The sequence below is a fragment of the Ictidomys tridecemlineatus genome, chromosome X (genome assembly GCF_052094955.1).
Source record: "Ictidomys tridecemlineatus isolate mIctTri1 chromosome X, mIctTri1.hap1, whole genome shotgun sequence".
NCBI lineage: Eukaryota > Metazoa > Chordata > Mammalia > Rodentia > Sciuridae > Ictidomys > Ictidomys tridecemlineatus.
Window position 1 is genome coordinate 34,271,922 of NC_135493.1, and position 27,811 is coordinate 34,299,732.

Below are 27,811 nucleotides of genomic sequence, written 5' to 3' on the forward strand. Positions count from 1 at the left end.
CCTCCTGCCTCAGCCTCCCAAGATGCTGGGATTACAGGCATGCGCCACCATGCCCGGCTTGGATTAAGAATTTGAATGGATTACTAGATGATAACTGTAGGCAGGTGGGGCATGGCTGGAGGAAGTAGGTCATTGGGGGCATGCCCTTGGGGATTTTATGTCTTGTCTATGGCTCTTCTCTCTCTCTGTGCTTTCTGGCTGCCATGAGCTGTACAATTTTCCTCTGCCATGCCCTTCCACCATGATGTGGTGCCTCACCTCAGGCCTAGGGTAAAGAATTGGTTCTGAAACCATGAGCTCAAACTCAACTTTTCTTCCTCTAAAATTGTTCTTGTTGGGCCTTTTGGTCACAATGATGAAAAGCTAGCTATGTGTGTTTTAAGTGTGTGATATGGATCCCGTGATATTTGAGAACCACTATAATGCTACCTACTCCCGTTGGTAGGCAAAAAAATACCTCTTTTAAATATATTTAGGTCTCTAGGTGATATGTTAACATATGTGTAGGTGACACATACAAGGAGAAATGGATCTCATCTGTTGAATGTAAAGTAGCTGCTAAATGTTGGAGATAAAACCATCCATTGACATATTGTCCTTTCTACCTTTGGGGACCTTAGAGTCTGGTGCGAAGACAGAAATGATTCCTTCAGCAAGGAGAGAACATGAGCCACCCAGCCTCTGATCAAGGAAGGAGGGTAGGATAATTTGGGAGTGCAGCTAGTTTCTTCATGAGGAATTGGAGATGCTCTTTTGATAGGGCTTGCGTCAATGACACTTCTTCATTGTTTTTCCCCTGTTTTTAAGTACATACATAATGAGTCAGAAAAAGTAATATTTTCTGTTGGTGTTTGTCTTGATAATTTCCTTTTCAAAGAAATTGCAGTAAAGGAGTATATTTTCTCCTTGAACGGTTCGCGGGAAAAAAAGACACATGAAGTCTTAGCGAACATTTAATAAATTTAATAAATTAATAGGAAGTATCACAAAAACTTGGAATGGATAACATACAGGAATCAAGAATAAGACAACACTTTGCAACCATTCACAAAAAGTACCATTTGACAAAGGAGAAGAATTACAGGAAATAATATAAGGCAGTCTGTTGCACGTGTCTTAACAGTTATACATATATAATAGTACATCAAAATGATTTGTTTGACAGTTAAATTCACCACATTTACATTTATCACACAGACTTTTTTTAAAACATTTATAAAATTTTGTAGATTTAACATTGAACTGTAAGATTTATATCCCAAATGAGTATATTTGTTTCATACCAAACTGCACAGAACTTACGAATAGCACACAATTTGAGGATAATTACTGTGTTGGGTACTATTAAGTACTACTACTTGATGACATAAGAATTATTAACAAATGTGCTATAAGCTATTATCATTCAACTTATTGCTAGTGCTTTTAGAAATCCACTATTTATATTTCAATTCTCTTTAAAACATGTGCTATGAGCTTGCCCTGATAGTTAAGAAATCAGATGTTTCCAATTTTCTCTCCTACTTACGCTACTTCAGATCTGAATGCATGGTCTTTGAAAGGACTGCCGGAAGATTTTCTTCAGTCCTTTTTGAATCAGCTACTCTGCCCTACATTAGAACAAATCAATGGATTCATGCAACATACATGGCATACATGCAGGGCACCATCTGTATGTGCAGAACTCATGCTGGATGCATGCTGGGTCTTCAGACATCTTCGTTTCAGTAAGAATTAGATCACTTCATTCAAATTCAGGTAATTGTTTTAACATGCAGTTCAACTGACCTAACAGGCAGGTAGACTTGACTTTCATGTTATATTTGGGCATGCTCAAGCAATTGACTGACATCTGGCAGTGTTGTAAATCAAATAGAGACTGTATGAGTTTCCTCGAATACAGCCGCTCTCCACTGCCCCAGTGGCAGAACTGTTGGATTTTTCTATGCTGTGTGTTGAGGACACAGACCAGGGGTTTTGGAAATTCAGATTCTGCATTCACCAATGTTAAGATACTAAGAGGCACACTCCAAGGTGTGCAAGTAACTGTCAGGCATAAGAAATAGCATCATGAATTCTTCGGAAATTTATCCACAGTTGTGTGAAATGGACACACATGGAAACACAGTTACTGCAAACACGCGTATACTCTGCACACAGCATAGACTTAATGGTCTTAATTTAGCAATGCTTGAAAACCTGTAGTGGTTTACAAACTACTAAAATGGTACTGAATTCTTAGAGAGCAGCAGGCCCACGAATGAAACAATGGCCAACACTTATTATAGCACAACACTATATTTGAACAAAGATTTAAATTTCTGGTACATTAATTGCAGTACAATGAAGAGCTTGCCACTTTCACAAATAAGCTGCAGCCTTTTCCTGCACTAGAGAGTTTGGAAGGATCTGAAAATGAGATAAATTTTGTTTAAAATCCCAATGGAAACTCTGTATTTCTGTTATTCCCAGAGTTCAGTAAAAGCGTATTTTTAATGACTTTTTTCACATTCTAAGGGCCTAATTCGGTAGTCCTTGATCAAGTAAAACTTCCCAGGTTCTCGCTGTCTACGCCTTCCTATACAAGTTTTACTTAAAAACGGACTGCTAAATTGGGTCCTATAGATAGAGGTACCATAATTAAGAAAATATTTTAATAAGGCTCAAAATGCTAATTTCACTTTGTGTGTAGCACACGAATTTCCAGAATTCTGAGATCAAAACCCAATTGATGTTGAATCCTGGAATGGGAAATAACTCTGGGGTCTCGTTTCCCAGTTTATTTACGGAATTAGGTATTTACTAAGGACCAGAATGAAAACACTAATTCCAGTTTGCTTGTCGTAAGAATCAGAATTTGAACATTGTCCTTAAGAAGTGAAAAGCTTTTTGGTGTATATTTCTCTTTGTCATCCTTCCACTTCTGTAGTCCTGGTTAACCAGCTGCTATGTTAAAATACCACTATGTTTGGGGACAGACATTGCAGCAAAATACCGACACAACATTCCGACAATGTCAAATTTTGCCCCTATATGTAACATCAAGGCTAAGTTCTGCCTTTGACTCACTGATGGATGTTGCACTAGGCAGAACCTATTTGACTGTGTTTATGTGTGTAGATGAAGCAGAGCAAGAGTTTAAAGTACATATTTACTGTTAACCGGGAAAGAGATTCCACTGAATTTGCCAATTTAGGTGTGGTTGAAATGTAACCACTGTCACGTGCATCATTCTGGTCTCCTGCAAATGCCACCTGAGAAGAACATCAACATTTCCACATGCCCAAAGGAAATAGAGAAAGAGAGACAGGAAGGAAGAAAGGAAAGAAGGAAGTAAGGGAAGGGAGGGAATGAAAAACACAAACACTTTATTCATCAAAGAATCAAAATAACTTAGTCTCCATCTATTATAAACAGTAAATATAGAACCCTAAATCTCACTGTTGTAGGCATGATTGTAAAGTACAGGGTTGCAAAGCTATATATAAAACACTTTTTTAGACAGCAATATTTACATTAGTTATGACCGACAGAAATTAGAGAAGAAATTTTTCCTACACGTGTAGCCTCACTGTAGGACGACTGTGTTGCTTTGTCCTACACACTACTAATCCTCTCGCTAACCACATTGGAGGGATTTTCTGGGAGCTCCAGATTCTCAACCTGCATCTCTATACCTGGCTCACTGGCTTTAGGCTTCCTAACAGCAGGTTCGTTGGTATGGCGATAAATGTTAACGTTAAGCTCCCTCCCAGACAAAGCAGTGGCAGCAACTCTCGATATCGGTATCTGCCTGATAGGAGGCTTTTTGTCAGGCTTATAATTGCAGCGCAAATAGTTGGAGAAAGCCCTTCGGTAAACTTTGTTGAACAGAGTGTACACCAGAGGATTAATTCCTGAACATACATAGCCAATCCAAACAAACACATTCAGAAGCTTTTCCATGAGCTTTTGGTTACAGGCTTTCTCGCAAAGAACCGATAGAATATTGGTAATGAAAAAGGGGCACCACATGATCAGAAACACAAAGAACACAATGCCAAGGACTTTCGACGCTTTCTTTTCATTGTTGATCGCCTGCATGGTGCCCCTGGGACGCTTTTCCTTCTTCTTTCTTTTGCGCACAACATTCGTATCAGGATTGGGGTTCGCCGGGGGCTCTTCGTCAGCGGTGTTCCTCTTGCAGCACTTCAGAAAATCCAAGCCGATTCCCAGCAGTTCCTCCTCCGAGCGGCCTTGCAGCAGCATCTGAGCTTGTCTGCGCAGAACGTAGATCGTCAGGCAATAGGTGATCACCATGATCGTCAGCGGGATGAAGAACGCCACGAAGGAGCCGATCAGAACGAAGTTTGGGTCGTTGAGCACGCACGTCGTGTTGTTGACGAACACCTTGGTTTCATCCCTCAGTCCAATCACGGGGATGGGAACTGAGACACCTAAAGAAATAAAAAGAAGTTGGGATGTTGCTAAAGCATATGGAAGGATTGAACAGATTTGTGCATCAGGATAACGTTCATTTGCATTTCACTGAAGGAAATTTAGGGGATGTTTGTTGACAGCTATTCATGGCATAATTGATAGTCTCATGAAATGGTAGCAGAATGATAACAGAAAATGATCGATAGCTTTCTTCTTCTTAGGAATGCCTTCTCCTTAAGTTTCTGTAGAAGGCATGGAATCACCATTATTGAGATAAAGTATTCGATATGGTTATGTCTAAGAGCAGACTGAGTCTGCTCTGTCATATTTCCAGTTCTTAGGACTGTCACAGCTCAGAAAGCACTCAATGGGTATTTGTTGAAACAAGGAATAAATTCATATCTGTTTGCAATGACATCACCAAGCCGATCATTCTTTTTTTTTTAAGCATATGTCTTCCAAATTTGCTTAAAAAAATGACATGTATATCATCTATAATAGCATTTAAGGGTTGACTGGACTCTATCTGACCATTATGCTAAAATATAAGCAGAAACCAAAAATGTTCTCTTTTTAGTAAGGTTTTTTGATTGTTTGTTTTTCAATATCTGGGCATAAGCAGCATTTGTTTCAAGGTCAGGAGATAGAGGCTGGGGGTATAGCTCAGTGGTAATATGGGTTTATGAATAAGAGGCCCTGGGGATTAGATCCCTAGGGGAATGGAGGAAAGAGGGAGAGAAATGCCAAGTTGGGAGAGATATGGTTCTCCTATTTCAAGGTCGAATTTTGAGCATTTTTGTTTATAAGAATACTGAAAGATAGTACTTCCTTCAGTAAATAGGCAGAAATTATCTATGAGGCCATTGGGGCAGAAGGTGATCTTGTGCCTAGGCCTAAGTATAAAATCTAGAAAATTTTCAGAAAGAACTCAAGTAGATTTGGAAGAGATCCTGTATCAGTGAGTTGTGATAACTTGCAAGTAAAATTCAAATTTTACTGTTAATTTACCCTATCTTGTGTCCACAGCAAGTTGAAGGTGAGGAAGATTCAGACTGCAATTGTGGGGTGGTTTGAGATCCTTAGGAATCCTGGGCTGTTGGGTCTCTACATCATGAACCGCGAGAGAAGACAGAAACAGTGTGCTCACAGAGATAGATGCTGACTTCAGGGAACACATAAAAAGTTTGGGGAGCTTGGCACTGAAAGGCTCTACTTGTTGTTTTAACACTTCTAGTCCGATCTAAAATGTTGAGCTACATGATCCAGGAGAAAAAAAAAATGGTCGATATTTCTTTGCTACAGCTTGCTGAGGATGTTGGTTGGTGTTTAATCCCTAGCAAGATATGAGAAAGAGTGTTTGGATAATGATCTGTAAGGCTTCTTCCTCACACATTGAATTTCTAGATACAGTGTAAAGAGGAGGAGCAGCAGATGTCACAAGAATCCTTTGAGTATTAGAGTCCATTCCTACCTACATCTCTGAACCTAGGCATACCATTCAAGAAAGTAAGAAAGACCTGAAGTCTCTGGGAGACATTGTAACACAATGCTCCATACTAGTAAGGAGAACTTTGAACACTGATTAGGAAGAGTGACAGGTATCAGAAGGAGAATAGAGAAGGTTATTTTTCACCAAGTTTGATGAAACACTTGTGAGAATTTCAGGAGCACTTGGGAGTATAAAGTTCAGCAGAACCACGTGGGCTATATTTTTTTATATTTCTTAAGGTAAAAGAAACAGGTAAGAAAGCTACCAGCTGTATCGCTAGATCCTATATTGAAGAAGTCATAAATATAAGATAATTTCTAGAAAGAATATAGATCAAGCTTGCCTAAAAGAAGTCAGTATTGGCTTATCCTTAATGAAATGTTTTAGCAAAGAATTAGGTTGCTGGAAGATTTCTGGAGTTAAGGAAGCTAATATGATATTAAGAAAAGAGGGCTGGGGATATAGCTCAGAGTAGAGTGCCTGCCATGCATGCATAATGCTCTGGTTCAATCCCCAGCACTACAAAAAAAAAAAAAAAAAAGAGAGAGAGAGAGAGAGAGAAAATGGGTTCTCAAAAACTTTATAGGAGAGGCTGGGTTGTAGCTCAGTGGTAGAGTGCTTGTCCATCATGTGTGAGGTACTGGGTTCAATTCTCAGCACCACATAAAAATAAATAAATTAATTAAAGATATTGTATCCAACTACAACTAAAAAAAAAAAAAAACTACTAAATAATTATACTGTGGACCTGCTTGGGATCTTGATGCAAACAAAAATATTCATGAATAATTGGGAATTTGGACAATTAGCCTTTCAATTATATGATTAATAGTTATTGTGCACCAGTTTTTAGGTGAGGTGTTAATACTGCACTTGTTTAGAAAAATAGCTTTTATATTTTCAGCTAGACATATTGAAATATTTAAGAATGATATGAGGGGCTGAGGATGTGGCTCAAGTGGTAGCACGCTCACCTGGCATGCGTGCGGCCCGGGTTCGATCCTCAGCACCACATACCAACAAAGATGTTGTGTCCGCCGAGAACTAAAAAATAAATATTAAAAAATTCTCTCTCTCTCTCTCCTCTCTCCTCTCTCACTCTCTCTTTAAAAAAAAAAAAAAGAATGATATGATGCCTGGAATTTATTTCAAGATAATATGGGAGGGAGAAATGGATGGGAGTATTGATGAAACATGATAGTCTATAAACTGATAAATTAATACTGGAACTAGATGATGAGTACTTTATTATATAAATCTACTTCTGTAATCTTTGAAAAATCTCCATTACAAAAAGTTTAATAATTTTTAAAAAGTAAAAAAAGTGATAAGAAGATCTAGACGTCTTCTCTGAAGCAGACAATAATAACATGTCTATTAAGACTTTAGAGGCTGTAGTGGTGGCTCAGTGGGGGCTGGGGTGTGGCTCAGTGGTAGAGTGCTTGTCCATCATGTGTGAGGCACTGGGTTCAATTCTCAGCACCACATAAAAATAAATAAATAAATTATAGGCCCACTGACAACTAAAAATATTTAAAAAGAAAGAAAAAGAAAAAGATTTCAGACCAAAAAGTCTCCAAGACTTTGTGACCACTGCTACCTTTGGAAGCGATGATAGGTAGAGCAAAAGACTTGGACCCTGAGTAGAAACACTTAGCATTTTGGTCAAACCATAAGGAAGAAGGCTATTTTCTGACAAAATATTATTCCTTCCCAGGATCCTCCAGCAAGAGCAGCAGAGGGTGTAAAAGAGGTGAGTACCCTCTCCAGTGCCTGCCCCCTCCTCCCTCCTAGCAATGTGGAAACTAGACCATGAGGCTGGGGAATTTGCCTTCACTCTGGAGGTACCCTCACTAGGGTAAATACACTGAGGTGTGGAGATTCAACTTCCCACAGGAAATATTACACCATCTTCTAGGTATTCCTAGAGACACCTGAAGTCTCTGGGGGAAGGCCTCATATAGTGGCTGTAAAATCTGGAAGTCAGCATCACTCAGAGCCCAGCTCTAGAAAAGTGTTAGCTTGCTTCTGTTAAAAGATTTAATCACTTTCATAAAGGACTCTTGGGCCTAAAAGTAGACCTTGTCAAGGGACAACAGAAGAGGGGAGCAGAGTCATTGTAGGTGAACTGAAGTTGTTATTAGATATGTGAGGCCAATTTTATTCCTGGCCTCTGTTTGTATAACTTTTGTACATTGAGGAAGGGGTGATTCTTCCTCTTCCCCACCCCCATACTGAGGAATGAACTTAGTGGCACCATACTACTGAGCTACATCCCCAGCCTTTTTTAGTTTTTATTTTGAGACAAGGTCTCACTATTTTGCCTAGGTTGTTCTGGAACTTGGAATCCTCCTGCCTCAGCCTCCCAAGTCATTGGGACTATAGGCATGCACTATCACACCCAGTTGAAAGGGTTTAACCAGGTTAAGAGTTGCCAATCTTCTCTACCAGGCACTGATCCTGGTATATATATGGACAACACAGAATTAAATGTGTTATCTCGATTTGGGTAAAGACTCTGTATGTCAGATAATATTTGGTGAAGTAGCTTAACCACTTTACCAAGTCTATACCATAATAACTTTTGTTTTTAGAAACCATGAATGCAGTCAACAAACATGAAGAAATTCAATATCTTTTGGCAATATCAGATTATAAATAACGATAACAACAATATAAGCAGTATTAACGACAAATATATCATGCATAGACTCTCTTATTCAATACCTTAAAAAAATTAAAAGGTAAGTACCAGCAGTTCTCAAACTGTGGTTCAAGGACCCTAGGGCCTCGGAGATTTTCAGAAAGTTTTTTAGCTTTTGCTTTTCCAACCATTTGTCTTCAGCACCAAATAAATAAATAAATAAATAAATAAATAAAGTTCTTTAAAAAAATCCCCATCTTCTGATGTTTTTTGAAATTATAGTTACCTTTCATAAGATTGTTAACATTAACACAACTATTATTGCTGTTGTTACTTAAAATAAAATTAATCTTCAAAACATTAAACATTTCTAGTTTTAATTTCTAATATGATAAATATCAATAGGTACAACCCATGTAAAAATAAATTTCTTTGTAGTACTCAAATATTTTGAAGGGTGTAAAGGGGTCTTGACACCAAAAAGTTTGAGAACTGCTGTTCTTTGTTAATAGATAAAGTTATTGAGGCTCTGAAGAATCAACCCAGCAAATGTGTAATCTTCCTTAGCATTTTAAGTTCAAACAATAGTAATTCATTTACTATGATGATAATATCAAGCAATAGTAATCCATGTGCTACGAAAATATCAGATAAGTATAAACCACGGCAATCCTAATAATAAAACACTTTAAATGCATTATCACTCATTTCCATAAAATTTTGAAAGGCACATATTATTAGATGAAGTTAACTTCAGAAAAGTTAAGTGAAATAAGCAAATATAATGGAGTATTTTTAAAATTATTTTTTTAAATACTTGATTTGGCCAAGGAGAAAAAGTAGAAATGAACTACCATTGAAAAAATCATGTACCAATAACAACAATTGGAATAATTATAACTACCTTTTATTTAGTGATTCCTATTTGTCAAACACTGAGCCAGGTATTTTATAATTGTTATGTACTTTCACAAACTATTTTATTCAACACAGATCAGAAAACACACTAAGAATTATTAAGTGGAATCACTTAATGTTTCTGAGATTAACTTCAATAATTTCTATATCATCTTCCTTAGAATTTTATAAGCAACAAAACAAATCATAATTCATATCCTGCTGCAAATATCAGGTATTACTTCAAATAATAAATGATCAAATATTTGCATGCATTATCTTCTTCAGTTCTTGCAAAATCCTAAAAAAAAAAATGGTTATTTTTTTATTAAGGCCACTTAAACTCAGAAAAAAGTATCTTCAATAAACATATAAAGTCTTATTTAGCACTTTAAAAACATTAAATTCAATAATATATAATTCAAATTTTATTAAAAGTATCTCATGCTACTGCTACCACTATTTTATTGAAAATATGATATATTATACTACTACAAAAACTACTTCTACTGCTACTGCTATTACTACTACTACAAAAACTACTTCTACTGCTACTGCTATTACTACTACTACAAAAACTACTTCTACTGCTACTGCTATTACTACTACTACAAAAACTACTTCTACTGCTACTGCTATTACTACTGTCATTCATTGACTGCTTATTATAAGTGTTTATAGTTAAACTCTATCTGCATTATATACTTTACATGCATTATCTAATTCAAATCTCTGCAAAAGCCCATTATTTAATGAAGTTCTTTTACTGCAAAGAAACTAACTTTAAAAAAATATATAAAGATGTTCCTATTGTTTCCTAAAGCCTTGAATTCAAGCAACACAGATTAGTTTTCTTCAAACCATCAAATAATAATAAGATTTGCCCATGATTTTAAAATTTATGTTTCTTGCAATTTTTAATCTCTTTGAACTTAGGATGCATCTTACAATGGTAGTGTCTAGCAAGTATTTTTGGCCAGGTAGCTGTCATTAAATAGTTGTCATTGTTAGTAAACCTGGGCTGAAAACCTTCTTTTGACATCTTATGGTAAGATCAAAACCCCTACAGCAAAATTTGCAAAATGATTTAAAATAAAATGAATCATCATTTTATTTAAAATGGTAATAATTCTGTGCAGCATGGTAATAATTCTGTGCAAATGACAAATTATGTTGTAACAGCCGAAGGGAGAGAGGGTTATGAAGAAAATCCTTCAGATGTCACAGAGGAGTCTAGAATTTGAAACATTTCCTCTGTCTTTGAAAACAAGGAGGTGCCTATTGATTATAGAGAGAACAACTATGATGGCATAGAAAACATTACCAAGAGATGAATAATAAGTAAATGGTGATATGAAAGGCAATGGAATAAATTTCCTAGGACATCTTAGCCAACATCAAAAAGGAAATATAGATTAGGGTAATTATTGTTGAACTGCAGAGATTCCTCAGAGGTATCTCTTTTTCTGAGTTGTTTGGCATAGAGAGGAATTTTTCTCAAATAGACCTAGGAGGACCATATGACATCAGGCTGACCTGAGTGGTCCATTGCCTCACAGAGTCATAAATGAGACCCTTGAACATACTAATTGACAGCAGAAGATGAAGGAGTACTTTCAGAGAACACAGACACAAAATAGACAAGTAGGGGTATCTCAGATAGATAAAGCACTTTATCTAAAGTGCTATTAAAAGTTGGAAAAAGAAGCACTTTGTATGCTTTGATCAATAATTTGGTATCATGTTGTCATGGTGAGAATTTCAAGGAATTCATACTCAACTTTGAACCTCAAGGATTTTTAGTTTGGGAAAAGTAGGAACATTAGGCATGTATGAATAAATGACAGTGACCACCACAATAGTGCTAAGTCCTTAAATAGTTTGGAGGAATTTGACCTAAAACAAGATGACTATAACCAGGAAAGTGTGAGAAAGGGAAGTCCATGAGCTGACAAGAGAAATGTCCAGGGATCGTAAAATATGCTCAATAGAAATCTTGGGGCAAGTAGGTGAGAGAGGGGCAAGTAGGTGAGAGAGGGGCAAGTAGGTGAGAGAGGGGCGAGTAGATGAGGGAGGTTCTGGTATTCAAATGCAATATTGCTGAGAGCATGAGGAAGTGAAATGTGAAGTAGCACTGAAATATGACCACACTACTACTTGCAAGCTAATGAAGATGAAGGGAAATTTGTTTTTAATGTATCACAAGGAGCTCACTCCTTAAAGGTAATATAGTAGAGTGGAAGAACTTAAAAACACAGAAAAGAAAGTTTACAAATGATGGATCAAATGACTATATATGTACTGTTTGTATGTGTGTGTGTGTGTGTGTGTGTGTGTGTGTGTGTGTGTGTGAGAGAGAGAGAGAGAGAGAGAGAGAGAGAGAGAGAGAGAGAAAGTGCTCATGATTAGCGTCTCACACATGCTAAGCAAGCCCTCTACCCCTGAGCTACATTTTCAGCCTTATATGTGCTTTTTAACTAGCATGTTAAATAACAAGTTCTAGTAGTGGATCTAATAACTATTGAAATTTGGAAATAGTGAAGAATATCTCTCAAATGTCACTCTGTCTGCTGTAACTGAAATGTTCTACAAATACCTATGATTCCTATTGGTGATAGTAATAGTAACTTCACTTCTGTGTTATTGTCTACATTTGTAGTTGAGGCAAGTCTCCCATTTCAATTATTGGCTACACACAAGCTCTCAGTTATAGTCATGATGCAGGAGCTGGTGTCAAAAGCAGGTTAAATTTCCTGACATAAACAATTATAAAAACTGGTAACAAAAGACTATCATTTTATAATAATGGAGGAAGAGCCTATGAAAGAGCATACTATTAGCAATCATAAGCTCTGAACAAACTTGAGAACCACCACAACAAAACTATTTGAAGGTACTGAAAGTGAGCAAGAAGTAGGAATAAACCACAAGACTCAATACCAAAAGATGGGAATCATGTTCATTGAATTTGAAATTGGTATGTCTCTTCTGAGGGTGTCCTATAGCATGGATTTAGAGCTCAAGGAGAAAGTTGTTGTCCAACTGAACTGAGAAATCAGAGGACAGAAGTAAAAGGCTGCCAGAAAGCTGGGATTTGAAGGGTATAATTAGAGAAAGGAGAAGTCATAGGGGAAGGGGAGCTTGAATTTCAACACAAAGTTCCCTCAAATTATTGCTTGATACCTGTCTCCTATGAGCAAGGCTCCAAGGAACCCATACAGCAAGTAACATTTGAAAGATTTAAAGTATTTAGTAGAGTTGTTAACAATTATTTATTGCAGGAGAAACATACTTATGACTTTGCATCACATCAAATTAGAAGAGCTCAGTAAACACTTTGGGCTTTTCACTGATCCTAGGAAAGAGAATGCCTTAGGAGAAAGGCCCATTTCTTAAGATTATAGGATTTGTCTCGGACTAAATGCAAACCTGGAGCCCACCTTTAAAAAAGCAAAAAATAGAGGGCTGGAGTTTGGCTCAGTGGTAGAGCACTTGCCTGGCATGTGTGAGGCACTGGGTTCGATTCTCAGCACCACATATAAATAAATTAAATAAAGGTCCATTGACAACTAAAGAATATTTTAAAAAAACAAAAAGTAAAAACCAAGGCTTTCTCAAGAACATTTTACAAAATTACTAGATAAACAACAACAACAACAACAAAAAGCAAACAGAAAAATGTAACCCATAATAAAGAGGAAGATGAGTCAATAGGAACAGATCCACACATAACCAGGAGGATAAAATCAACAGACAATAACTTTATCATAAATGTTACATAATTCACCAGAAAATATATAGTGGTTATAGAAATGAAAATTTCAGGATAGATGTGTAAACTAAAGAAAAAAAAAAGAAATCTTGTGATTTCAAAAATATATTATTTTAAAGTAAAACAAAAAAAGGATGGGATTAACTATAGAGGCAATGATTGGTAAATTTGAAGATCAATAAAACTCATTCAAATGTAAGCACAATGATAAAAATAATTTTTCAAAGTTGAATTCATGTGTTTATCCATGACAGAATTCCTGGTACCACACTTGTCATTTTGTCAAAAACAACTGTAAAATTTAATGGCATTATGCAACAACTCTTTTCACACAATTGGCAATAATTGGAATGGGACTGTGATTTTAACTAGAAGGGGAAAACATAACACATATGAACACCCCACTCTTTCTACCTGGAGGTATTTCTTGACTATGGTAACAGGGAAATAAAGCCCAAGCAGAGACTGGCTGTCCTAGTGAACCCAAGAATCACTAGACAACATAATTGCAAATTTTGAAGACCAATAATAATCAGTGGACAGAGAGTGAAAGGATAAGGAAAAATAAAACCTGAGTGCAAACACACAGATAGAAAGGAAAGAAAAGAGCAGCAAAAGTATTTGAATAAATAGTGGCTGGCGATTTCACAAATGGGTAAAAAGAATCTCAATCTACATTTCTATAAAACTGAATGAACTCTGACTATAATAAACAAAGAAGTCTACAGCCATACCACCCTGAACATGCCTGATCTCATCTGATCTCAGAAGCTAATAAACAAAGAAGTCACACCTAGAAACATCGTAGTCTACTCAATTTAAAAGACAGTAAGTGAGTTGGTGGTATAGTTCAACAGTATGGCACTTGCTCAGTATGTGTGAGGCTCTAGATTAAATCCCCAGCACAGCAAAACAAACTAATGAACCGAACAAAAGATAATAAGAAAAATTTGAAAGCACCAATAAGGAAAGATATATTGCATACAGGGAAACAATAGTTATCAGCTGACATCATCAGAAAATATGAAAGCCAGAATTCCCACAATTGTCAAATTCGAAGAGCTGAAACAAAATAACAGTCAACTGATAATTCTATGTCCGGTGAAACTATCCCTCAAAATTGAAAGTGAAATGGAAACATTTTTCAAATAACAAAGAAAGACTTATTGGTAATAGATCTGCGTTATGAATAATGCTAAAGCAAGTCCTCGAGGATAAAAGGAATGACAAGAAATAATAAAAGGCACAAGAAATGTTGAGTGAATATGTGATTAAATATGATATAATATATGTAATCTCTTAATTTTACTATTAATTTTATGAAAACACTATCTGAAGTGAAATTTATGATATTCTATAAGTGTATTTATAACATATACATGTCATTTATTTGACAACATACAAATGATGAGGATGGTTAAATGTAACTATACTTTTATAAGTGTACTGTATTTCTCATTCTGGTAAGTAAATCAAGACTAACATTTAGTATATTCAGGTAAATTAAAAGTTATTTTGCATTTTCTAGCATAACGATTTTAAAAACAATGCAGACAAATATGCCTAAAAACCTAATAGTGGAATTCAAATGGCTTATTAACAAATGTATTTAAAACAAAAGGAAACTAGGAGTGATATCTATGAAAATGGCAGAGTTAGGATGTTCAAAAATTTGCCCCTCCCATAAAAACAATAGATAACTTGGAAAAAAAACAGCCAACATTTTCAGAATTATGGAAACTAACCAAAGAGTTGCCGCAACATAAGAAACATTCATTGAAGAAAAATGTCTCAGTATTGGTAAAAAAATAATCCTCTCCCATTGCCTGCTCTCCAGATCAGTGGCAACCATGAAAAATAACAGCTGATATGTTGATACTGGAGGAGGTAAAATGGAATAATCCATCTTTTAAAGTTATGGACCCAAATAATTGTCATTATTTGAGTTTTCTGGTAGTATCCTCAATGACCCAGCTCAACCACTCAGTCCTTAAAACCTGTCCCTGAGGGACATTTCTGGGAAACATTTACTGGCAAATATTTTAACATCCCAGCTGGCAAAGGCATTAACATTTGGGTAGAACAATAGACATACAAAGTTGGGGGGAAAAACCTGAAGAACAACATGTCCATAAGGGTTTTAAAAAGCTCCAACACATTCCTCATTATTTAGAGGAAAACCTGTGGGTGTGGGTGTAGGGTGCATTCCCAAGGAAGGGTATGCAATTGCTTGGTAAAGACTTGAGAAGGCCCTAAACTCTCACTCTGGCTAAACCTGGAGGCTCTGTGCAAACAGGAAGTGAAGGCCATAGCAGGTTTGTAAACTGCCTGTGTGAGTGCTGAAGATGTGCCCCAACCACAATATAGCTTTTGGCAAAGACTGGGAAATTTATTGGTTCCCGGCATCAAAAGAAATTTCTAACCAGTAATTAGTTGGTCATTAAGTTAATGGAGCCGAGACTTCACTGACAAAGAATGTATGCTTTATAGAACTACTTCAGGAAGTCATGAAATGAACAATAAATAGTGGAAACAAAAATTATGGGAAATGGGGAAAATCTAATTTCCAGTACTGCTGTAGCATAACATTTAAAATGTCCAAATTATAGGCGGGGGATATAGCTCAGTTGGTAGAGTGCTTGTCGTGCATGCACAAGGCCCTGGTTCAATCCTCAGCACCATAAAAACCAAACCAAAAAAAAAAAAAAAAACAAAAAACTTTTTGGGCAGGGGTTGTGGCTCAGTGGTAGAGTGCTTGCCTAGCATGTGTGAGGCACTGGGTTCAATTGTCAGTACCACATATAAATTAGTAAAGGTCCATAAAAAACTAAAAAAAAATTTAAAAGTCCAGATTGCAAAAAGTAATAATAATGATGATAAAATAAGAATTTCAAAGAAATAAGCAAGTGTGACTCACACATAGCAAGAACAACAATCAATAGAAACTATCCCTGAGGAAGCCTAGATATCAGACTAGGCAAAGACTTTTAAGAAGATTTGTATGTATGTGGAAGCAGGAGTGGTGGGGATTAAACCCAAGGCCTCACACATGGTAGGCTGTGCTACATCCCCAGCCCTAAATAAGCTATTTTTAAAGTGTCCAATTAACTGAAGGTAAGTATGTGTGTCCATAGAAGGGAATATTATTCAGATATTAAAAAAAAAGAGTGAAATAAGACCCATTTTTGGCATGGTCGCATGAGGAGTTCCACAGATTTCCTCTCCAGAAAAAGTGGTAAAAATTGCAAAAGGACAATTGAAAATTTCCAGAAATGGTACAATATATGGAAAAACATTTGTTCAAGAAAATCTATGGATTTAGGGGTGTGGCTCAGTGGTAGAGCACTTGCCTAGCAAGGGTGAGGCACTGGGTTCAATCCTTAGCACCATATAAAAATAAATAAATAAAGTAAAGGTATTGTGTTCATCTACAACAACTAAAAAAATATTAAAAGAAAATCTACTAAAACTCAGTATGAATGGTGAGTCTACAGTGTTCAATTAATAACCTATTATGATTTCCTTCTCTTCCAATTCAATGAGACAGAAATTCTATTCAGACTTATGTAGTAAATTCACAAGACTCTCTTTCCCCTAGTTTCCAGTCAGAATTGCACTGGGATTTTTCAATATTAAATTCTAAGAAAGTAATAGAATGAATAGATAGGTACTGTGAAGCCATTCAAAACATGATAGAAATCATATTCTGCTGTTGTGTGGAATGTTTTATAATTGTTAATTTCTAGTCAAGTATTTATGCCATACTAGCCAGGAAAAACTGAAACATGTTGTGACATAAAACAAGTCTCAAAAATTTCATGGTATGAGGGGGAAAAAAAAGAAGAAGTAAATTAGTTCTCAAGGGAGCAGGTTGTTATAAAATAGTCAGCCTGGCCTCACTCTGACTTCCTCCCTTGCCTGTGACACCTCTCTCTTTCTTTTTTCTTTTCCTCTCTCTCTTGTGCTTGTGCACCTGCCATGTGATGCCATCCACCATGTTGTCATGAAGCCCTGGAGCTGTCACCAGAAGCTATAGCCACATTGTTTTCCAGTCACCAAAATTGTAAGCCTAACAAATATTCACACACACACACACACACACACACACACACACACACACACATAGTATGAGAAAAGAAAATGACAAACCAATATTATTAATGAATATAGATGAAAAATCTTAAAACACTAGAAGGGCAAATAAAACATTTATATTAAAAGAATCATACATCATGATCAAGTGGAGTTTATCTCTGGGATGCAAGGATGGTTCAATATGTGCAGATCAATAAAAGTGAAATACCAAATTGATACATGAAGGACTAAAACTGTATAATCTCAATAGTTGCAGAAAAAACATTTGATAAAATTCAGCATCCTTATGCACCCCAATATAATAAAGGCTATATGTGACAAATTCACAACTAACACCATGATCAATGATGAAAAGCTGAAAGTTTTTTGTTTAAGTTCAAGGGTGAGAAAAGCATGCTCACTCTCATGGCTTCTGTTTAATATAGGACTGGATGTCCTAGCCAGAGCAATAAGGAAGGAAAAAGAAATAAAAGGGATCCAAATTACGAAGGAATAAATAAAGCTTTCTGTTTGCAAATGGCATGATTTATTTATAGAAAATGCTAGTCTCCACCAAAAATCTATTAGAACTAATGAACAAATCCCATAAAGTCACAGGACACAAAATCAACATACGAAAGTTACATTTTTAGACATCCACAATGCACTAACCAAAAAACAAATTAAAAAAAAAACTTACAATAGTATAAAAAAATATATTTGGGAGTGAATTTAACAAAGAATGTGACATATCTGTACCCTGAAAACTAAGAAATTGATAAAATTATAAAAGACACGAATACACCAGGCACAAAGGCACAAATCTCTATGTATGCCAGCTACTCAGGAGATTGACACAGGAGGATCCCTTGAGTCCAGGAATTTGAAGACAGCCTGACAATATAGTGAGACCTCATTCCACAGAAGGGGGAAAAAAGATTGCTGAACAAAGAACTTAAAAGAAAAATTGTAGAATGAGATGTCCAGAGGGCTGCTTTAAAAAGACAAACAAACACACAAAAAACTGTTCTAATTAGTTATAGGACTGTTTTAAACCTAAAAATCATTTCTGGAATCTAGAAAGTCATGTACATAAGGAAGGCTGGTCCCAGATGGAGGCTCGAGGAGAGACTACCTTTTTTAAAGCATTCCCTTAGTTCATCCTGAACAAGATATCAACTGCTGATTTAGGACATATTTGGGATTGGGGCTTCCTCTATTGCTGAGTGACAAGATATCAACTGTGTGCTCATAGCAAACTTGGACTTGGTGTGCCATCAAGTGTTGAAAAAGCAGAAGTAACCTCAGGCACACAGAGTTTTAGAAAATAAACAGCCTGCTTAGAATTTCTGGAAGGATAGGCACTAGCAAAGATTATGAAGACTGGACTGAATATTAATCCTTCAATGTGCAGATGACATTGGGTGCCAACAAGCATTAAGAACTTTCAGGGAGCCTTGACCTTACTTAACAGACAAAATAAGGCCCCAGGAATTGACTAAATAGCAACCAATATGTGAAATCTCTTAAGATAATTCAAAATAACTGTTTTAAATAAACTAATAGAGCTTCAATAAAACAGAAAATGAGTCAGTATTATATAAAAGAAACTTGATAAAAAGATTGAAGTTATTTATAAAAAAATCAAATAAATCCTAGAGCTGAAAAGTACACTAAGAAAAATTAAAAACATAATAGAAGGCATCAATAGGAGGACAGATTAAACATAAGAATCAGTGAGCTTGAAGGCAGGCTATTTTACAATAAAAAGAGAAAAAAAGGAAGTAAAAAAGCTTTACAGTAATGTTGGGATAGCAATATATGAGCAAATGTTCATGCTTTAAGGATTCAAGAGGGACTTGAGAATGTCAAAAGAGTAGAAAGTTTACTCAAGGAGATAATAACAAAAAATTTTCCAAACCTAGAGGAAGATACAAATATCCAAATACAAGGAGGTCAAGGTTCCCCAGTCAGATTGATTCAACCAAGTCTACCCTACACATAATCAAGCTTTCAAAGGTTAAAATTGAAGAGGATTCTGAGGACATCAAGACAGATGAAATCAAAAAACATGTAACATAACAGTGTTCTGATTAGCCTGACAAGAGATTCCTCAGCAGAAACCATAGGAGGTAGTTGGATCAAGTTTTCACAGTGCGAAAGGAGAAAAACTGACAGCTAAGAATGCAGTACCCAGTAAAGTTATCCTCAAAAAAGAGAAGGAAAGACAAGGATAATCCAAGGAAGCAAAAGCTGAGAACATCATCAGACTTGTTTAACAGGAAATGCAAAAGGGAGTTTTTCAAACTGAAAGAGATGCTAATGAGTAAGAAGAAAAGATCAGAAAGTATAAAACTCACTTGTAAGAGTAACAATATAAGCAATGTCAGAATGTTCTAATATTGTACACGTGGTCCATAAACAATTTATAGTTTTAATGTGAAGACTAAAAATAAAAACAATTAAAATAATAACTATTATGTTAAGAGGTAGGCGATATAAAGATGTAAGATATCAAAAATTCGGGTTTGGAGTGTACATGTGCAGGGTTTTCTTAGTATTTTTTAAATCTATTTTAAAAAAATCAACAGAATGAAGGGCTCCTTTTTTAAAGAACCTAAATTGTGGGGCTGGGGTTGTGGCTCAACAGTAGAGTGCTCACCTAGCACAGGCGAGGTCCTGGGTTCTATCCTCAGCACCACATAAAAAATAAATAAAGATATTGTATCCAACTACAACTGAAAAATAAATATTTTTTTAAAAAATAATCCAAATTGACAGTAATAGGAGACAAGGAAGGTTATTATTAGCTAAATAAATTATAAATTAGCTAAATTAAAAGAAAGAGAGAGAGAGAGAGAGAGAGAGAGAGACTAAAATAAATAAAACCAGAGGATGAAAAAGGAGATATTCCAACAGACAGCATAGAAGTCCAAAGGTTATTGGCTATTATTAATAATAATAACATTTCAACAAGTTTGATAACCTAGAGGAAATGGACAAATTCATGGACACATTCACCTTACCAAAACTGAAATATGAGGAAAAAGAAATTCTGAATGAAACAATAAGAAGTTACAAGAATGAGTCATTAATAAAAAAGCTTCCCATTAAATAAAAGCCTAGGACCAGATGGTTTCTCTGCTGAGTTCTAATAAATGATTTTTTAAAAATTAATATTATCAGAGTGGAAGAGTAAGAGAAAGAAAGGGGAGGTACTGGGGAATGAAGTTACACTGTGTGCATGTATTAATATGTAACAAAGAGTCTCCATTATGTGTAATTATAATGTACCAAAATAAATATTTTAAAACAACTAATACTGATTCTTCTCAAATTACTCTAAAAACTTGAAGATGAGAGAATTATTCCAAACTTATTCTATGAGTTTGGAATAATTCCAAAATCAGACAAGAACATATCAAAAAAGCAAGCAAGAAAGACAAACACACCAATAGCTTTCATAAATACAGATGCAAAAATTCTCAATAAAATGTTAGTAAATTGAATCCAGAAGCATATTAAAAAGGTTATTTGCCATGATAGAGATTAATCCCAGAGATGTAAGAATGGTTCAACCTGTCCAAATTAACATGAAACATCACATCAAGAGGATGAAGAGGGAAAATTATGATGATCTATAAAAATGAAGAAAAGGCATTTGTTAACATTCAACATCCCTTTGTGATACAAACACTCAACAAATTAGGTATAGAAGGAATAAAACTAAACATAATAAAGTCCATATATAACAAGCCCACAGTAAACACACTGAATAGGAAAAAGCTAAAAAACTTTCTAAGATTTGTAACAAGACAAAGGTGCCCACTTTTATTACTTTTATTCAACATACTATGGGAAGTCTTAGCCAGAACAATCTGGTAAGAGAAAGAAATAAAGTCCATCCAGATAGGAAAGGAGAAAATTAAATTGTCATTTGCAAATGATATAATCCTATATACATAAATCCACAAAGACTGCCAAAAGCTATTGAAACTTGTAAAAAAAATCAGTAAAGTTAAAGAAAACAAAATCAAAATATGACAATCAGTAGTGCTGCTGGACATCAACAGCAAATTACTGAAAAAGAACAAGAAAACAATTCCATTTTCAATAGCTATGAAAAAATTAAAATACCTAAGAATATATTAAACCAATGAGGTGAAATATATCCATCATGAATACTATAAAACATTGATAAAAGGAATTGAAGAAAATACACATGCACACACACAAATGGAAAGATAGCCTATGTTCACGGATTGGAAGAATCAATATTGGTAAATGATCATACAACACAAAAGTGACCTCTTAACAGAGTGAAAGGACATCCTACAGAATTAAGGAAAACATTTTCAAACTATACTTCTGACAAGGGGTTAATATTCAGAATATAAAAACAAAACAAAACCCTTAAATAATCCAGTTTAAAAGAATGGGCAAGGGGCTAGAGATGTGGCTCAAGTGGTAGTGTGCTTGCCTGGCATGCATGGGACACTGGGTTTGATCCTCAGCACCACATAAAAATAAAATAAAGATATTGTGTCCACCTAAAACTAAAAAATAAATGTTAAAAAAGAATGGGCAAATATATACAAATATTTCCTCAAAGAAGATATGCAAATCGCCAGCATATATATGAAAAAAAAATGCTCAGTTTCATTAATCATCAGGGGAAAAGCAAATGAAATCATAATGAGATAGCATGTTACTCCATTTAGAATGACTATTATCAAAAAGAAAAACGGTAACAAGTGGTAATGAGAAATAAGTATTTGATGTGATAAATTTAAACTTCATTTTAACATTGCAGAATATATATATATATATATATATATACACATATGTAAACATCATATGGTATCCCATAAATTAGTGCAATTTTCATGTATCAATTAAAAATACAAAAATAAAAATCAAAAAATAATGTATAGGTGGCAGAAAAATTATGAGATGTGATACAAAATATGGCCCATACAATAGAAGAAAGCAATCAACAGAAATTATGAGGAAACTTCAGATGATGGATTCATTAGACAAAGACTTAAAGGCATTTAAAATAAGTCAAAGAAATAAATGAAGCTTTTCTTAAGGAATCAACAGAAAATATAAAAATGATATTTCACCAAATAGAGAATATCAACAAAGACATAAAAATTATAAAATTATATGAAGTAGAAATTCTGAATTTGAAAGCATAATAACTGAAATAAAAAATTAACTAGAAGCTCAATAGCAAATTTGAACCTGCTATTTTACAAATATTGTGAGCAAGGTGTGGTGGTACATGCCTGTAATCCCAGTAACTTGGGAGGCTGAGGATCACAAGTTTGAGGCCAGTCTCAGCAACTTAGCAAGACCCTAAGCAACTTAGTAAGACCCCATCTCAAAATAAAAAAATGAAAAAAAAATGGCTGGGGATATAGCACAATTTTAAAGCACCCCTGGGTTTAAACCCTAGCAGTGAAAAAAACAAAACAAAACAAAAAACCAAGAATATGATATCCAGCCAAGCTCTTTTTCAAAAACGAAGAAGAAATTAGATGTTCTCACCTAAGCAAAAGCTAATTTGTTGCTTTTTTTTTAATGATAAAGCATCATTCCATTGAGATGATATATTGAAGACAAAATTAGCAATGCAAAGATAGCTCAACTGAGATAATGCATTCTGATGAATAAAAGGAGTAAACAAGAGAAATCAAGAGAGCTTCAGAAACCTGTGGTCAACCATCAGGTATACCAAAATATGCAAAATGGGTGCCCCATAAAGGAAGTCAAGACAGAAAAAGGGGTGGAGAAAATATTTGAAGAAATAATTGTAAAATAATTGCCTAATTTGAACAAAAAAATTTTCCTATGAATCCAAAAACCTCAATGAACTCCAAGAAGAAAAAAGTCAAAGAATATCACATGTAGAAATAGCATACTAAAACTGTCAAAATCCAAAGAAAATGAGAGAATCTCAAAAGCAGCAAGAGAGAAGTAATTCATTATCTTTACAGATTACTCCACAAAATTAACTGATTTCACAGGGGTATCAGAAGACAATAAGAGCCAGGCACAATGGCAAATACCTGTAACCCCCATAATTCAGGAGGCTGAGGCAGGAGGATTGCAAAATAGAGGCCAGCCTCAGCAACTTAGTGAGTCCCTGTCTCAAAACAAAAACGGGCTGGGATGTAGCTTAGTGGCAGAGTGCACTTCTGTTCAATCCCCAGTATTGGGCATGGCGGGAGCAGGGGTGAGTGGGGAGGAGGCAATGAGATGGCATATCCAAAGAATTGAAATAAAAATATTGTAAACCAATACTACTGTATTCAGCCAGGCTATTTTTCAAAAATGAAGAAGAAATAACATGTTCCCAGCTAAATGAAAGCTAAGAGAATATGTAGCTTTTTATACTGATAAAAGTGGCAATCCATTAAGATGATATATTAATTATAGATATATGTTTACCCAATGAAAGAGCCACAAAATTTATGACAAAAACTTTAACATATTTGAAAGAAGTAGACAATTCCACAATAATAGTGAGAGATTTAATACCCAAGTTTAAAATAGTTTGAATTAGCAAACAGAAAATTAATAAGGAAATAGAGAACTAGAACCGTATTATAAACCAACCAGACCTAACAGATATTCATAGAATATTCCACCTAATAATAACAACAGAATACACTTTCTTTTCCAGTGAACCTGGAACATTTTCCTCCCAAAATCATATGTTAAGTCAAAAACAATTCTCAGTTGATTTAAAAGGATCAAAATTACTCAAGCTAAGTTTTCGTATCACAATGGAACTAAAGTGGAAATTAGTAACAGGGAATTTGGGAAATTTGCAGTACAATGGAGTGAAGCAACACAATTCTATAAAACCAATGATCCAAAGCAGATATCACAAGAGAAATTATAAATATTTTGAGATAAACAAAATGAAGCACAGCAGAAGAAAACTTATGAGATACAGTGAAAGCTGTGATTAGAAGATATATCCCATAACTGATGCTTACCCTAAAAAAAATCTCAAATCAATCCTGATCTTTCCTTTTTAAAAGCTAGAAAATGAACATTAAACTAAACCCAAAGCAAGCAAAAGGAAGGAAATACCAAAATGAATCAGGATGGCTGGGCATAGTGGCACACACCTGTAATCCCAGCAGTTTGGGAGGCTGAAGTAGGAGGATCTTGAGTTCAAAGCCAGCCTCAGCAACAGTGAGGTGCTAAGCAACTCAGTGACACCCTGTCTCTAAATAAAAGACAAAATAGGGCTGGGGATGTGGTCAGTGGTTGAGTGCCCCTGAGTTCATCCTCAGTACCTCCACTCAAGAAAAAAAAAAAAAAAGAATTAGGATGAATGAAATTTGGAAGAGAAAAACAATAAAGGAAATCAATGCCAACACAATTCTTCCCCCACCAGGGAGATCTCTAGCATCAATAAATGTTTATACTGACCAGAAGAAAGCATGAACACACAAATTATTATAAACATGAATAAAGGAGGGGATCTAACCAAAATAAAGTGGACTATAAGGGAATACCATGAATAACTGAACACCAAACTACTGGAAAATCTACATAAAGTGGGCACATTTTTTAAAAACACAAGGCATTGATTAAATCATTAATAAACACAAACTCTGAATAGACCTATAACAAGTAAAGAGTTTTCAATTGTCATTAAAAAATACTTTCCCACAAAGAAAAGCCCAGGCCCAATGGCTTCTTTGGTAAGTTCTATCAAGTGTCTAAAGAAAGATGAACACCCATCATTCCAATACTTCTAAAAAATAGAAAAGGAGAGAATATTTCCCATCTCATTCTAGGAGACCAATATTATCTTGATACAAAAAAGAAAGACATGGGGTCTGGGGTTAAAGCTCAGTTGGTAGAGTGCAGACCTCACATACACAAGGCCCTGGGTTCAATCCCCAGCACCACTAAAAACCAACCAACCAAACAAACAAACCAAAGACATTACAAGGGGGGGGGGACCAGAAAACAATAATTTTTATTAATATATATACAGAAAAATTCTCAACAAAATACTAGCTAACCAAATCCTGCAACATATAAAAATGATTATACACCATGGCCAATTGGGATTCATCCAAGGAATGCAAGGTTGTGTCAACATGTGAAAATTAATCAGCACAATCAACATATTAATATAGTAAAGGATAAAATCCAATACATTTTTATGATAAAACACTGGAACATGCTAGAAGAAGTGACTTTCCCAATTTTACAAAACACACATGCAAGCCTGGCATAATGGTGCTTGCCTATAATTTCAGCAACTCTGGGGGCTAAGGCAGGAGAATAACAAGTTCAAGGCCAAAATAAGCAACTCAATAAGGCCTTAAGCAATTTAGTGAGATCCTACCTCCAAATAAAATATTTTAAAAGGGCTGGAGATGTAGTTAGTGGTAAAACACCCCAGAGTTCAATTTGCAATAATGAAAGATCTACATCTAATAGAATACTTTGTACTTGAAAGATTTCCTCCTAAGAACAAGTCATGTTTCTTTGCTTTGACCACTTCTCTTGAATATTTGACTGCAGATTTTATGTATGGCATTTAATTAAGGAACAGAAACTTAGACATCTAGATTTTAAAGGAAGAAGCAAAGCTATTTGGAGATTGTAATGACTTTGTACTAGAAAATGCATTCAACCATTGTTAGGACACAGAATCAATGAAAAAGAATCATTTACATTTATATATGATAGCACTGAATCACCAAAAATGAAATAAGTAATCACCTTCATTTATGAGCATCAAAAATAAAAAATATCACACATGCTAGGCAAGCGCTCTACCACTGAGCCACAATCCCAGCCCTATCAAATCAATATTTAAAAAGAACAAATTAGGAGTACTCAAGCCTCCCCATTTCAAAATGCACTCTGAAGTAGCAGTAATTAATATTGTGTAGTTCTGAAATAGAATATTATAGATCAATAGAACAGAACTGAGAGTCCAGAAATAAATTTCTTTTTGTTAAATATTTTTTTGACAAGAATGCCTATATAATTCAATGCGAAAAACTGTCTTTACCATTGCAAAGAAAGTTTCTTCCTTCCCTCATCATGTTTATAAAAAACAAAATAAAATGAAAGGCTGAAATATAAAGAGCTAACATTATCAAAACTCTTAGAAGAAAACATAGCAGTAAATATTTCTGATCTTGGGCCAGATAAAATCTTCTTGGATATGTCACCAAAACCAAAGTCAACTGAGGAAACAAAAGTAGATAACTTTGATTCATCAGAATGAAAATCTTTATGGTGCAAATACAACATGAAGGAAGTGAAAGGAGGGCTGGGATGTGGTGCAGGGGTAGAACATAAGTCCCTGAGTTTGATCCCTGTGGGGACAGGGCTAATGAAAGGACAACTAATAAAATAGCATATATCTTATGCATCTTATACCTTTCAAGCATTTTCTAAAATCTAGGACTTATAAAGAATTTTCACAATTCTACAGTTAAAAGATAAATAACCCAATTAAAATTAAACAAAGAATCTGATGGTACATTTCTCCAAAGGAAACAAAAGCTGGCCAATATGATTATGAAAATATACTCAATATCTTTAGTGACTAGGGAAATACAAATCAAAACTGCAAAATGAGATATCACTTTATATGCAACAGGATGAAAATAATTATAAAGATGGACATGATGAGGATGTAAAAAATTGGTATCTCCCACATGATTGATGGGAACTTAAAATGGTACAGCTGCATTAAAAAACAGGTTGGCATTCCTAAAAATGTTAAAAATATAGTTATCATATAATCTTGGAATTCTACTCATAAGAATTGCTAATATCTCAATGTCTATATGTCTACACAGAAACTTGTATATGACTATTCACAGCAGTGTTATTCATAGTAAGAAAAGACTGAAAACAGAAGAATGCATATATTGTAGTATATCCAAACAATAGTATTCCATTATTCAGAAGAGCCATAAAGACAAAGGAAATGCTGGAAATTCAATAAAACATGGAAGAGTTTGAAAATATGCTACTTGAAAGAAGTAAGACATAAAAAGACTATATAGTATATGATCTTTATAAGAAATGCTTGGAATATAGCTACTCATAGAGACAAAAAATAGGTAAGTATTTGCCTAGGGCTAGAGAGAAGGTGAGTGAATAGTAATCTCTAATAGGTAAGTAGTTTCTCTTTGGGGTGATGAAATGTTGTGAGCTTGGCTAGGGGGGATGGTTATACAATTTTGTAAATTTTATACTTTAAAGGTGTGAATTTATGTGAATTAACTCAACTAGAGGAAATAAAAGGATGAAAAAAATTTTAGTATGTTAACACTAATAAAAAAACAGCTGGAGGGGCTGGAGTTGTGGCTCAGCAGTAGAGTGCTCACCTAGCACATGTGAGGCACTGGGTTCCATCCTCAGCATCACATAAAAATAAACAAAATAAAGATATTGTGTCCAGGTGTAATTTTAAAAAAATAAATAAATAAATAAATAAAATAAAGTTATTGTG

The 27,811-nt window shown here is 35.0% G+C and overlaps 1 protein-coding gene across 1 annotated transcript in view; it reads right to left on the reverse strand.

Annotated features, from left to right (window-relative positions):
- Positions 1 to 947: 947 nt before the first annotated feature.
- Positions 948 to 27,811, reverse strand: part of Htr2c (5-hydroxytryptamine receptor 2C) — a 226,476-nt gene continuing 199,612 nt past the window's right edge. The window contains exon 6 of the mRNA XM_005323336.4: positions 948 to 4,436. Within this exon, the coding sequence (XP_005323393.1) occupies positions 3,598 to 4,436 (839 nt within the window). The 3' untranslated portion in view covers positions 948 to 3,597. The remainder of the gene's footprint in view (positions 4,437 to 27,811) is intronic.